This window comes from Narcine bancroftii, chromosome 7, assembly GCF_036971445.1.
Source record: "Narcine bancroftii isolate sNarBan1 chromosome 7, sNarBan1.hap1, whole genome shotgun sequence".
NCBI lineage: Eukaryota > Metazoa > Chordata > Chondrichthyes > Torpediniformes > Narcinidae > Narcine > Narcine bancroftii.
In genome coordinates, this window is record NC_091475.1 from 49,986,747 (window position 1) to 50,001,509 (window position 14,763).

General features: G+C 38.6%; 1 protein-coding gene across 5 annotated transcripts in view; it reads right to left on the reverse strand.

Moving 5' to 3' along the window:
• The window catches only part of LOC138738900 (glutamate receptor ionotropic, kainate 1), a 477,930-nt gene that overhangs the window by 157,554 nt on the left and 305,613 nt on the right, over positions 1-14,763 (reverse strand). For all 5 annotated transcript variants that reach the window (XM_069890070.1, XM_069890069.1, XM_069890066.1 and 2 more), the window contains exons 2-3: positions 3,325-3,492; positions 2,335-2,592 (exon numbers count right to left, since the gene is read on the reverse strand). In XM_069890070.1, the coding sequence (XP_069746171.1) occupies positions 2,335-2,592; positions 3,325-3,492 (426 nt within the window). The remainder of the gene's footprint in view (positions 1-2,334; positions 2,593-3,324; positions 3,493-14,763) is intronic.

The window sequence follows — 14,763 nt, forward strand, 5'->3', positions numbered from 1 at the left end:
AAATAGTAGGGAATTTAAGGGTTACTGGGAACAGGAGGCTAAATAGAGGTGAGTCCATGGCCAGATCAGCCATGATCTTATTGAGGCTTGATGGGCCAGGTGGTCTACACTTGCTCCTGTTCATTACGTTCTAGGATTCCTTCACCAAACCAATTTTGCTTTCAAACTGCTAACTCACCTCATGTCCCATGTGATCCAAATTTTCCAAACAGCCAACCTTGTTAATGGCTTGCTAAATTGATGTAAACAATGTTGATTCCTCTCTTCTCACTAATCCTCTTGGTCACTTCTTCAAATAACTTAATCAGATCTACATGCACAATTTCCCACTCACAAAGCCAAACTGTCTGTCCATAATTAGTGCAAATGCAGATAGATTCCGTCTCTCTGAATCCCGACAGTAATTTACCTACCACTGACATTAGGCTCACCAGCCTGAAATTCACAGTCTCATCCTTACAGACCTTCTTTAATAAATGCACAAAATTACTCACTCTCTATTCTTCTGGTACCCCATCTCTGGCTAATCATGTAACAATGCATAATTCTGTGAGCACAAAAGTGAATGAACAAGGCTATTTGTACAATTCGATCCACTCCTTCAGATGTACAATATGCTAAATCATGCATTATTTCTGACTCCTCAATCTCTTGGTATGGAAAATTGATTTCACATTTCCACAAGTTAAAATTACTTCAAAAGGCTCAGTATCTTTATTACACTCGTATTTAATCAAGATCCGTCCAATTTTCTTTCATCTTGCATTTGCTGCTGAAATCATTTTTTATTTTATTAACTGTAAACATCTTCTTAAATGTGCAAGCTGCTAAATGTGTGGAAAAGAAAAAGTGTATATCATGGCTATTGTGATTTATGGTGTGAAAAATAAAAAATTAAAAAAAAAAAAAAAAAAATGTGCAAGCTGCTATTATTTCACTTCTAAATAGCTACTCTCATGGAAGATTACTTTTTCCAAAAAATAAATCTAACAAACAAAAGACAGTTCAGGTACAAATCAGGTCCAGGAACCATCGAAGAATGAAATCGATTGCTTGTTCAAAACAAACAACAAATTCAATTCAACCCCCTTTACAACTCCCCACCTCCAATCGTAGAATTCATTCAGTGAAAAATAAATGGACAAATAGTCAATTCAGGCAAAATTAAGAAAAACTCATCATATTTTTCCTTCTGTAAGGCCTACAAGGCTGACATAAAGGGCAATAAATATTGTCTCTCAAACTTACTAAGGATATTTTGCTGGTGATGAAATAGTAATATCACAATAAAACTCTGCTGGCCTATGCCACTAGTTGTATCACCTTAGGGTCACATTTGGCGTGAAGATTCAAAGCAGAACAAAGGCATAAAATTCTTGTTGCATCCAATACCATCAGGTTAACATCAGTTTCAATTGAGATAATGATGATTGGAGAGACAAAGAGGTGGTCTCTGAAGCATATTTAAACATTAATTGGACTTCACTTAAAATTCTTACTAGTAAATCATCCTTTCAACTCAAAGTCTAAATTAGCTCTACTGCATGCAGAACAATTAAACCATCAAGCCTTTAGGAATCCAGGTAAATGTATATTAACATTGCAACATTTCTCAAAGGCATCTGCAATACACAAATGTACTGGAGAAACTCAACAGGTCACACAGCATTCATATGATGTAAAGGGTAACCAAGAGTTTCTCCAGCATGTTTGTGTATTACACTCAACCTAACATCTGCAGAGTTTCTTGTTTATCTCTCAAAGCCATATAATTAGTTTGAATCAAAACAATTGTTGCAGCCAATATTTAAATAGAATATAAAGTTGGTACAGTGTTCTGATGTACAATAACAAAGTCATGCTCATTGGGTAACATTTGCAGTGCTCCAGAACTGCAGTTGTACTTTCATCTTAAGCTTTAATTCAGTGGTTCTCAACCATTTTATTTCTACTCAGATACCACTTTAAGTAATCTCTATGGCATAAGTGCTCTATGATTAGTAAGGGATTGCTTAAGGTTGTATGTAAGTGGGAAGGGAAGGTTGAGTATCACTGCTCTAGACCCAATTATTATTTTGCTTGAGAAAAATTGTCTGGGCCCATTTCCTTTAGTGTTATGAAACTGCTTAGAGGATGAGTCAATTAAGTATGATTAAAAGAGTGGTTTTTCAAACTTATTCTTTCCACCCACATACCACCTAAAGCAATCCCTTACTAATCACAGACCACCTATGGCATAGAAATAGTTAAAGTGGTATGTGAGTGGAAAGAAAATGGTTGCGAACCACTGGTAAAAAGAAATAATTTAAACACACATCAGATCTTAATATTTACCTGTGCTATCTTCGTAAGCAATAGTAATTGTCTTCCATTTGTAGTATTGCACCAGGTCCAAGATGGCTCTACTAATAGATGTATATTCTGGATAAAGGTTAATGAAGAATGAGTCCTTCTGATCCAGCATGGGATGTTTCCAATGTGTCTGAATGTGTGGAACTTCCATTGCATTGGAAATAGACTGAACTGCACTTATTGAAGAACTGTGGGAAGGTCCAAACACTGCCGCCACTCCAAGAGTAAGCTGATCACAAGCTAGAGAATTTTAAAGAAATAATTCTGTCACATTATAAAGATAAAGCAAAAAACTTTAGAATTAAAAGTCAGGCTTACTCAAAAGTTAGAGGATTAGATTTTTTTAAATCTTGGAGATAGATTATGAATAGCAAGGCTGTTGTGAGTTCAGGAGACATTGGAAAAGCGATTATTGAATAGCTTCCTGAATTTAAATTCAGGGCTCCTTTAAGTGAAATTTCTGACTCAAAACAGGCATGAATTTTCACATGACAGAAGTCTGCACAGCAATTAGCTGCTTTAGAAGCAGAAATGGGAAGCTGTATCAAATTGTGGTTGAAGGATTGCCAGGTGGTGGCACCAAAGTTACAAAGGTTAGGCTACGCCAATTATGAGCAAAAGGCTATTTTGAGATTTTAATTTAAGCACATTTTTTTTTCTCTCTTGTCTCCCTCCCTGGTCATCAAACTTCTCAGAAACTTGCTAGAACTCAGTGAAGTCCTCCTGATCTACAAACTGTACTGTAATGGCACCAGTTAGCAAGAATTAATGATTCTTATTTGTCAGCTGCCAGAAATACTTTGGGGGATGGAAGCTCATCTGACGTGGATTGGCCACCTCCCATTTGCCTCAATCATGTCGGGTTGATCCAAGGTGTGTGGGAGTCTCTGTGCTTCAATCGTCTTACTTTTTGGAGATTTAAGATTCAACCCATAAATGTAAGAGAATAATAATGGAATGTATCATACTCACCCCTTCGAGAAGCTTCAAAGCTGTCATAAAGATTAATTCTCTGTATGTCGTACGTCAGCGTAGTGTTAGGCATTAATGACCTATTTCTGTTTATACTGGTGATTGCGAACTTGAAGGCCATCTCTTCAATACTAATCGGCTCATTTTCAGTCGTTTCAAAAATTCCCCCTAAAAAAAACATACAATTCAGCATGGTGTCTGGTTGAGTGAGACATGGAAGATGTTCGTGTTTAATAATTCTCAGGCAATGCACCAGTTTGTATATACGTGTCTTGAAGCATTTATTTTAGATTATTTGCCCAAGATGTCCTGGGAGCATGGACATGACTTTTTCTCTCTCATTATATTCTACAGTTAGATGGAAGAATCCTTTGTACTACAGACCATTACTGCTGTAATCAGATGTGCATTCACACACAAACAGTGAGGATGTTCATAATAACAGAAGTTGGTACTGGAAATTACATGTACCTGGAAATCACAGCAAATCATCTCCCCACCAATTTGCCTTTAGAAACCCACTTTCCATAATCTCCAAATTGTTGCAATTTAAAAAAAATGTACTTGCAATGGTTACACCTGAAGCATCCAAGGCTAAAAAAAAGGAATATTTCATGGAGCATTCCTTTCATCTTCTTGAAGAAATGGTAATAGTAAGACATCCTGCTGTGTCCCAAAAGAGAAAGAATCAGTAATATGCCATACAACATAAAAATATCCAAACAGGTCCTATTCTTCTGTGGAATCAGTTCATTGCCTAAAGCAAGGAGGGAAAAGGGTGTGAGGAAAGAGAACGATGGGAGAGACAGTTTAAAAAAAAATGAAGGAGATAGGGAGAGAAGGAAAGGGAAGGGAAGAAAGGGGGAAAAGAAGTGGGAAGGAAACGAGGGGGAGAGGCAGGAATAAGAGGGAAAGGGGAAGTGAGAGAAAGGGAGAGAAAAATGAGTGAGAGAAGTGAGAGAGGAGAGATAGAAAAGGGGGAAGAGGGGGTGAGGGGGGAAGAGGGGGTGAGAGGGAGGGGAAAAGAGAGGGATGAAAGGGAGGGGAAAAGAAGGGGGTGAAAGGGAGGTGAAGCAAGAGGGGGAAGAGAGAGGGAGAGGGGAGAAAGGGGAGAATGCAAAGAGAAAGAGGGGAGAAGAGAGAGGATGTGAGGGCAACAAGAGAGAGGGGTAGTGGGGGAGAGAGAGGGGAGGGAGGAGGAGAGTGAGAGGAAGAGAGAGAGAGGAGGGGAGAAGAGATTGGGGATAGAGGGGGCGAGAGAGATATGGGAGGGAGGGGAAGAGAGATGGGGAGAAAGGGAGAGGGAGAGTGGGAGAGAACAGGGAGTGAATGGGGGAGAGGAGAGCAGGAGGAGGTTGGAGCCCACAATTCCTCCCCACCAATCTTACTGAGGCAAATTACCTAATTTTATTTGTACTATCAAATCAATTCAATTTTTATCATATTTATAAAATTTGATTTTTGTTGATACTACATGGAAAAAATCAGCAATAATAGGCTGTAAATAGTTGTGCATGATCTAATTCTTTCCTAATTGATCATTGCCATATTTTAATCAATAGAGCTATATACTTTTAACTCATCAAAATTGTATGACCATTTGGGAAGCGATTCATTCTTTTTTAAAATATTTTATTTAAAATTTTGATCCATACATGTAATAATGTCGGTTCCATTATACACGATGGGATAAAACCCTAAACCCCCTCCCACAGCAGAAAAAAATCCCCAAATGAAGAAAAGAAATAAACAAGAAAGAAAAGAAACCTGATTGTCACACAATTCTAATCATTTACATTTAAAAAAATTCTTCCAAGGAGGTTAACAAGGTTCTTGAAGTTTAGGGAACTATCTATAAATTAATTCCTATAATTTGTAAATATGGTCGCCAAATTTTTAAAAATACATCAAATTTATTTCTTAAATTATAAATAATCTTCTCAAGAGGAATGCAGCAATGCATTTCTGCAATCCATCATTCCATATCCAGATGAGAGTCTGATTTCCACATTACAGCTATGTATTTTCTTGCTACTGCTATCACAATCTTTACAAGTTCTTTTTGATATATAGTTAATTTAAATTCCGGTCTTATCCCTACAATATTACCTAATAAAAGCAACAGCAGATTTTGTGGAAATTTAATTCCTGTAACCTGTTCTAAAGAAGTTCTCAAGTTTATCCATAAAGGTCTCTATCAAGTAGAATGTAAAGAAGTACATATCTCCTGGCTACATCTTAAATATTGATCTAATAAATCTGATGTCAATCTATTTAATTGATATAATTATGGGCCCTCTCACCTAACTCATAGTATCTCTGTTTATTTCTTATTGGTTTCTCTGCTCTATACATTTGTAATGTTTTATATTGAAGTTTCTTATTGATAAGTGATATACGTTTCTCTTCAGAAGTCCGCCTTTGCAAATCTTTTTCAAAATATATTACCTCTTTCTCCAATTGTTCTACCTCTTTCATATAATCCTTCTTAATTTTAGGTGTAACTAATAATTTTTCCTCTTAAGTATGCTTTCATTGCATCCCATAAATTTATTATTAACTGAATTAGAATTTGTCTTGAAAAAATTTTGAAGTTGCCTTCTGACAAAGTCACAAAATGCTGGTCTTTTTAATATCCTTGAGTTAAATCTCCATCTATAAACTGATTCTTCTTTATTCAACATTGTAACTGTCATTAACAAAGGGGAATGATCTGATAAAATTATTGCTTTATAATCAATTTGTTTAATTTTTGTGCTGATATTAAGAATAAATCTATCCTTGAATAAGAATCATGTCTATCTGAATAAAAACGAATGATCTCTCTCTCTCGGATGGATTCTTTTCCATAAGTCTATTAAATTCAAATCTTTCATTGGCATCAAAGTTGCTTTCACTGCCTTTGCCCTTGTTAGTACTCTAGCTGATCTATCTACACTGAGTCTAAACAAAAGTTAAAATCACCACCTATTAATATATTCTCATATGCTTCTGCCAGTTGAGAAATGTTTCTTGTATAAATTTTCATCATCCACATTTGGTGCATATATATTCATGAGTCCATAATTCAGAAAAAAAATTGACCATGTACAATAACCTATATCAATAGTCAATTACTACATTCTATATCTTAACCGGAAGGATCTTCTTTCTCAAGAATCCCACTCCCCTTGCTTTTGAATTAAATGAAGAAGCTGCGACATACCCCACCCAGTCTGTTTTTAATTTCTGATGCTGTTTCACTTAAATGAGTCTCTTGCAAAAAAGCGATATCCACTCTCATTTTTAAAAATATGTCATTATTCTTTTTCTCTTCATCTGTTTATCCCATTAACATTAAAATTTTAAAAACTCAGTGTGTTACTCCTTGATATTTCATTTAATCGATGTCTACCGATACTTCCCCTTTACCTCTCTCCTCGCACCTCCTCGACAATTCGACTATTTGTTATGTACCATGTTAAGGGATGTCCTCCTCAGCAATCCAGGTAAAAAAAAAAGTTATACATAATCAATTTACAATCATAACTATAAAAACCAAAAAAATAAATCTCAGTAAAAATAATAAAAATACCACCCATTAATGTTGCTTAAATAATACGCAACTTTACACCCCCCACCCCCAATTTTACGGGTTGTGGCATTTACCACAAATACACACATGACTCAATAGCAGTCAGTCCATATCACCTCTAATCCTCCCCCTACCTCCACTGGATGTTTATATATGTCCATCTTTCATTTAAAGAAAGAAAGAAAACTGAAAACCCACTCTTTGTTAGTCAAAATCTTTTTCATGTTCCCACCTGCTGATTAACTGACAGTGTGTCCACAAATTTCTCTGCAGGACATAGACTCTGAAGAACCTGTTCTTTCCTCCTTGCAAGAAAATCTTCAAAGTGGCAAGTTGACGCAGGACAAATCTGTAACCTTTTTGCCATAAGGCATGCTTCACTGTGTTAAATGCTTCTCTTCAGCAATTCTAAACTTACGTCTGGATAGAAAAATATCTTGTTTCCATGTAATTCCAGTGCACCTTTTTCTAATTCTAGCTCCTTGTGCTGCTGGTGCTATTATTTTATATCTTGATAATGAAGGCAATATATCAATATAGATCTTGGTTTCGGATCTGGTGGTGGCCGAGATCTCAAAGCTCTATGTGCCCTTTCAATCTAGATAGTTTCTACCAATTTATCTGCCCCCAAGACCTCTAGAATCCATCAATGGAAAAAAGAATGGTCATCTCCATCCTCACCTTCTTTCAGGCCAACAATTTTAATATTGTTTCTTCTACTAAAGTTTTCTAATAAGTCTATTTTTCCCCAAAGCTGCTTCTTTTCAATGGGCCATGCATCTGATGCCTCTTCCATTTTCCCCATTCAGTCCTATACCTCCTCCAAAACAGTCTCCACAGTTTAAACTTTGTCATCCACATTATCCAATTTATTTAGCATTTCATTCACAATAGCAAAGTATCTCTTCATCTGTTTATTTGAATTTTTCATTTCTGCTCTCATCTCTTTCAGCTCTTTTAATAATTCAGCATTTGTACAATCTTCTTGAAGTTTAAATTTCCTACCTTTGTCTTTGGAAAACTTTTACTTGCTTTATTTCTTTCTCGTCTTCATTGCTGGCCTGTTATTCAGCTAAATAAAGTTCTTCTTGTAAGAGTGGATGCTTGTTGGAGCCAGCAAAAATGCTGCTGGCTCCAGTGACATCTTGAAATTCTTCTCGATGCCATCTCCCCGCAGAAACAACTGTGATAATGCTGCAGAGTATCTAATGGTCCCTGTAGTGGCCCAACTCACCCATGGAGGACCTCTCACCCCAACTCTCAGATCCATCAAGTAGGCCTTCTCTCTTGCTCTTGTCAATGTTCTCATTGCATTCCTGACAGGCAAGCAACATTCTTTCCTTTCTTAGTTGACATTCTCAGATCATTATAAAAAAAGTTCTTGAGCAGTTTTAGTTCAGAGTACTTTGGTTATTTGGCACATTTTTAAGCTAATTTCCAGGAGAGTCAGATTTCCACTTCCTGACTCTATTGCATCACGTGACATTTCCTGATTCATTCTTGATATCAGACATTAGACTTTCTCTTTCAAAAAAAGTCATGTTCTTAGCACATGAGGTTGGAGATCAGTTTCCACCCCTGGATGTGTTCAGCATCAGGAAAAGTTCATATTCTATTTTACCCATACAAGATGTGACAAAACTGTCACAGGGCTTTCAACAGTTTGATTTTTCTTTCACCCTGAAAGATTAATTAAACTAATTAGAGCGAAACATGGGAGTCTGCAGATATGGTGATTATAGTAGGAACACAGAAATGCAGAAGGAACAGCAGGTCTCGCAGTGTCCATAAGAATAAAGATATATAACCAATGGTTCAGGCCTGAGCCCTTCAAAGTCTGAGTAAAGAGCAGACAGGAGCCTGAGTTAAAAGTCCGGGAGAAGGGAAGTATGGGCAGGAGAGAAGTACAGACCAACAGACAGAAGGAGTTAATTGGATATGGATAGGAAGACAGGAGAGAGAAAAGGTGAGAATTGATGGGGAAGAGGGGGGGGAGAGTTGATTTTGACTCTGTGGAAGCAGAGCTGGGGAAAAGGAGACAGGAGGAAAAGCGAGCAAGAGAGAGAGAAAACAAATGAACAAACTATGGGTGACTCCTATCCTACGTTAATGATCACTGCACAATGAAAAAGCTATTTTCCCTAAATGAGAACCATTTCACTAGTGCAATATTAGAATCAGTTATAACAACAAAAATGCCAAACCTTAAAGATTTTATTTGAATCACATTTTTCAGTAACATTACAGTCTGTCTTCCCTTTTCTCCACTTTATCTGTGAGTTTTCAAGCCTCAGCATAACAGTGTATCATGAAGTTAGTTTGATTGCTGGCTAGATCCACCTTTCATTTTGAGTCCACAAAACATTCTTGATGACCAATGAGCAGCACCTGTTCAAGCTGGACTGGCTTCAAAAAACTGAGCCTGACCAACTCTAAAGGTGATCTCGGACGGCTGATACAGGTTGCTGACTGATGGGAAATAGCTGTTTTCCTCACGAGGGTCAACATCAATGCCCTGTAGCAGGACAACAGGTGACCTTTTGTGAGACTGCAATGAGTATGCATGAGTGCAATAGAATTGTCTGTTAGGACACAGACCATTCCTCTATCACTCCAAAGCTGAGATGGCAGGCAAACCAAGTCACAGATGTCTTCAACCTTTCTCTGCAGTCAGCTCTTGGCACATTCCAAGTGGGAAACTGCTTGTGATATGTTGGTTGAGAAGACACAACTGAGTACCTCATCACCACTCCTGTGGGAATGTAATCTGATCACATGACATCTCTGATACACAGGATTGTAGGTACAAAATGTACAAGTTGCACCTCTGTGTCCACCGCTCGCACAAACAGCTTACAACTCACTCATAACTATTTCTGCTGAATGAGAACATCCAACTGCACCAGTTAGCATGCAACTGTCACTGAAATGCTTCAAGCTGCATTGTGACAGAGACCAAATCTCCAACAGGACAGATGAGAGCAGGACTTTGTGTGGTCCTCATTAAGGTCTTTTGAGACAGTCCATGCCTGCATTGCAATTGTTGCCTGAATCAGATGACACTATGTCAAGATCGTGATTGATCTTCAGTTAACAAATAATGCACCAGGCCTCCAGGTGGATACTCATAGACTCCTGGCCCCTCACCACCCAATTGAGTGGTTGGTGATAAACTCATGTATCTGGTCATGTGCATTCAGTATAGCAGGCTTAGCAGCATGCCTAACCTTTTTAATCGCTCTCCCTTTCCCCTCTCTCTGCTGAGGCAGCATCACAATCCAAAATGTCTACAATTCCTTTCCTTCCATAGAGATGAACCTGCTGAGTTCCCCCAACCGTTTTTTCTATGCTCCAGGTTCCAGCATCTGCAGTCTCCTGTGTATCCCATGCAGTGCCAGTCTCTGAGATGGCATTGTGGGGTGTCAGGCACTGTGCTCTCATTCATCATTACCACCATTCCTCTCCCTTCCTTGTCGAGTCTCTTCCTGCTCCATTTTCTCCCCTTCTGGTTCCCTTCTGAACCAAGAACCTACCTACCTACCGCTGTCTTGAATATACCTAATTACATGGCCTCTATAGCCTTCTGTGGCAATGAATTTCATGAATTCACCACCTTCATCATCTCTGTTCAAAAGGGGCATTTTTATATTCTGAGACTGAACCCCTAGTCCCAGCCTTCCCCACTCTATCCAGTCCTTTCAGTATTCAATACATTTCAGTAAGATCTCTCCTCATTCTTCTGAACTCCAGTGAGTACAGACCCAGAGCCATCAAACACTTCTCACATGATAACCCTTTCATTCAAGGGATCATTCTCATGAACCTCCTCTTAATGGCCCTGTATGACTACGGATCTATGACAAATACGTAAAGGCAGTCACATTTGTTAGATGCAGCTTAAATATTGTCATGGCAATGCACCAGAGCAGATGGTAATGAGTCTAATGGTGATCAATCAAACGGATAAAGCAATCACAACACGATATTGTTAGTGAGCATACCTGGCAGAATGCCCCATTGTGCATGATTCACAAGATAGATTCCTCAATATGAGTCAAGTGCTGCACTTTATTCTTCCTATATATCAGTGACATTTCGTGTGTGTGTGTGTGTGTGTGTGTGTGTGTGTGTGTGTGTGTGTGTGTGTGTGTGTGTGTGTGTGTGTGTGTGTGTGTGTGAGAGAGAGAGACAGAGAGACATCAACATGAAATTTCTTCTGACATTTCTTTTGAGTAGCTTTCCCCCTGCTAGACTTATTGAAAAGCAGCTCTCGTAAATATCCATGCTCTCCGTAGCATGCAGGACATTCCTCCTGGCCTCCATCTTGTTTACAATTTCTTCAATATCCCTTCTATTGACCTTGTTGGTCCATCCCTCTTCTTTGGAAGGAAGAAACAAAAATGGAAGTCAAAATTATAAATGTGGTCAGCAAAATAAATGGGCAACTGGAACAAAGGCAGTGGACAAAGAGAGTTTTAACATTGGAAAATATTAAAGGGACAAATTTAAAAGTGTTCCCCCTTAATGTACACTTTTCCTTCAACAAGGTGGAGACATTAACAGCATGAGCAGTTGTCAAGGGGTATGAACTAATTGCATGACTGAAGCATGGGCAAAATCTGGGAGTGAAAGATTCCAGAATGCATAACACAAACACCTGAAATTAGCTCCTGAAACTAGCACTAATTTGCATGGTTTCAATAAAATTGTTCCCTGCAGATTCCACTGACTTCCAGATTAATTTCTGTAGCAAAATTTATGTTTGTTTACTTATTTAGCATCAGTGCTGGCAGATCTGAAAAATAACAAGCTTGGGTTTTCAATCAAATGTGACTTTTTTTAAAAAACAGGAACAGTGATATGGCCATATTGATTTGGTTGACGGAAATACGCAACTTTCATAGCATGCAAAATACCAGGAGCGAACAGATATACATTAGTTGGTATAAATCTGTTTATCATTCCACTTTCCTGACTTAAACTCTTACTAAATAAAAACAGAAACTGCTGGAAACATGCAATATATTGGGCAACATCTGGAAAGAAATACTGAGTGAATGATTCAGGTTGAATACCCTCAGTTGGCAAGGGAAACATGAGAAAACATTAGATAAGATCCAAGAAGAGTGGGAAAGGGTTGGACAGTACAAGGGGATGAATGCTGAGAAGATTGCTATGATGACAGTCAGTTGATGAAGCCATCTGTCTGAGAGGTTAAGAGTGAGAGTGTGCGAGAGAACACCAAGGGGCATCCATTCTATAAAAGTGGCAGCAGACAGAGCTGTGGGAAATGCCCAGCAGGTCAGAGCATGCCAGAAGAAAGAAAAGAAAGTGTCCATCAAAGAATGTGCCGAGTTTTAGATTGGGCCTCATTACAGCACTATGGGATACTGCAGATACATCCGTCAGAGTGGGAGCCCAGAGCAGAATTAAAGCAATTCATTCCTTTCCACCCAAGGCCATTTTACCTTCTGAAATCCATTTCAACAGCCGTGAAATTCAGAACTTCCACAGAAATATCAAGGCCTTCCATCTTGCTGGTTCTCAGCAACTAGTCATCAATAAAAATCAAAACCGTAAATGTTGGAAATTTGAAATGAAAACAGAAAATGCTGGAAATATTCAGTAGGTCAGCCAGCATCTCAGGAAAGAGAAACAGAAGAATTTAGATCAAAGGCACTTCATCATATTTTGTAAAAAGAGTCTTTGACCTGAAACATTAACTGTCTCTCTTTCCATAATCGCTGCCTGACCTGATGAATGTTTCCTCCATTTTCCGTCTTGTCAATAAATGTGGGCTGATATAACACCCATGAACAGAGCTCAGGGGTGCTTCAGTTCTGTGCCTGTTGCCATCCAAAATGATTTCATTACATCGTTGCTGAATGCGTCAGTGTTGGATGAAATACACCAACTTGCATTTTTCATGGTACAATGACACACACTTGCTGTCCTGCACGAGTTATTACCCTTTCACATCTGTTCTCAGTAGCAGTGTTATCAGGAACAGAGCAGCAGTTGGAGGGGATGGTGTAAGTGGGATCTAGTTGCTCCACTTACACGCCAAAGAGATTATATCAAGAAACCATCACATGGTGACTTTTTAAAAAATCAGATTGAGGATAAATGCTGACAGGATTCTTGCTATAGCTGGAGAATCTAGGCTTTGGAACACACATGAAGGAGCAGGGATTTAGGACAAAAACAAGGAGATATTCCCTTACTCAGAATTACCCATGATGCAGATAAGTGCAGGCTGGTTTTGAATTCTCCCAAGGCTGCTATAGATCAGTGGGTGCCAGGGAGAATCAAAAGACATTCAGTTGTAAGTGGTTTAGAATCATGGTCATGGAAGGATACAATGCAAAAAGAGCCACTGTCCAAGCCAAAGCCCCCACAGTGAGTAGTTAACCTGCCAACACATGCATTTTTGGGAAGTGGGAAGCTGACAGAGCACCTGAGGGACCCAGGAAGTGGCAGAGAAAATATGAAAACTCTACACAGACAGCATCCAAAATCTGAATTGAACCCAGGACTTTGGCTCTCTATCAGCTTTGGCACAGTGCGACTTCTGGCAGAGGATCAACTATGCTCTTAATGAATGGCAGAGCGTATGTGAGGGAGTGCATAAGGATTTGCCCTCTTCTGCCACTCCTATTTGTATTTCTGCCAGAATCAAGCAACATTTATGGAAATTAAAAAAAAAATAAAGCAACCAAAATGAAGACCTGATTTTCAAGCAAAAATGGCAATAAGAGTCAGCAGGTTTGCCAACTACTTTTTAAAAATGTTTTATGCTTTAAATTCAGGACCCTACTACAACTTTGCTTTTCTTGATTTTCATTCATCTTCTGTTACCTCCTCCAAACTATCAACTCATGTCTCTCTGTTTTTCTTAGTCTCTACATCAGAACCACAATTTATTGTCATGAACAAGTCACGAAATTCGGTTTTTCAGCAGCGTCCTGATGCAAACATTCATATAAACCACCCTTATAACAATACATTTTTAAAAAATAGTCCACAAAAAGTAAGGCAGTGTCTTTAGTTCATTGATTATTCAGGAATCTGATGACAGTGGGGAAGAAGTAATCCTTGTGCCGCTGAGTGCTCGTCTTTAGGCTCCTGTATCTCTTTCCCAATGGTAACAGAGTGAAGAGGGCATAGCCTGGATGATGGGGGATTTTGAGGATATTAAAGCACTGCCTCTTGTAGATGTCCTTGACGGAGTGAAGGCTGGTGTCTGTGATGACGCAGGCCGTGTTAGCAACCCCCTGGAGTTTTTTCTTGTCCTGAGAATTGGCACCTATTGCAAACATTTCTTTTGATCTCTACACCCATTCCCAGAAACTGAAAACATTTGATTTTTCACTTTTCTCATTTCTGAATAAAGGACACTGCCCTGAAACATTAACTGTTTCTCTCTCCACAGGTGATATCTAAACTGCTGAGCACTCCCAGTATTTTATATTTTTTATTACATCTCTCTCTTTATTGTTATGTACTGACCATAAAGACCAACAATATTACTTTCAACCTCAACCAGCTGGCGTGTGACACAGACTTTTGAACACTGAACTTTCAACACTGGGAAAATTAACTTTAGACGTCAGATTTCCCGACATAACTAGCATACGCCAGAGACAAAAGAATACTGCAGACCAAATATTTCTCTCTCATCATGTTTCCAAGGGAAATATGATGAACATCAAAGTGATCTGAAACACAGGAATAGAAGTTTGTTGCTATTTCATCCAACAGAATGCTAAATGGCACCATGATAATTTTAACTGCAGACTAAGTGCGTGTGTGTGTGTTCGTTCTTAAGACATTTCTTGCATTTCTCTTCAATGTTAAAACCGTGA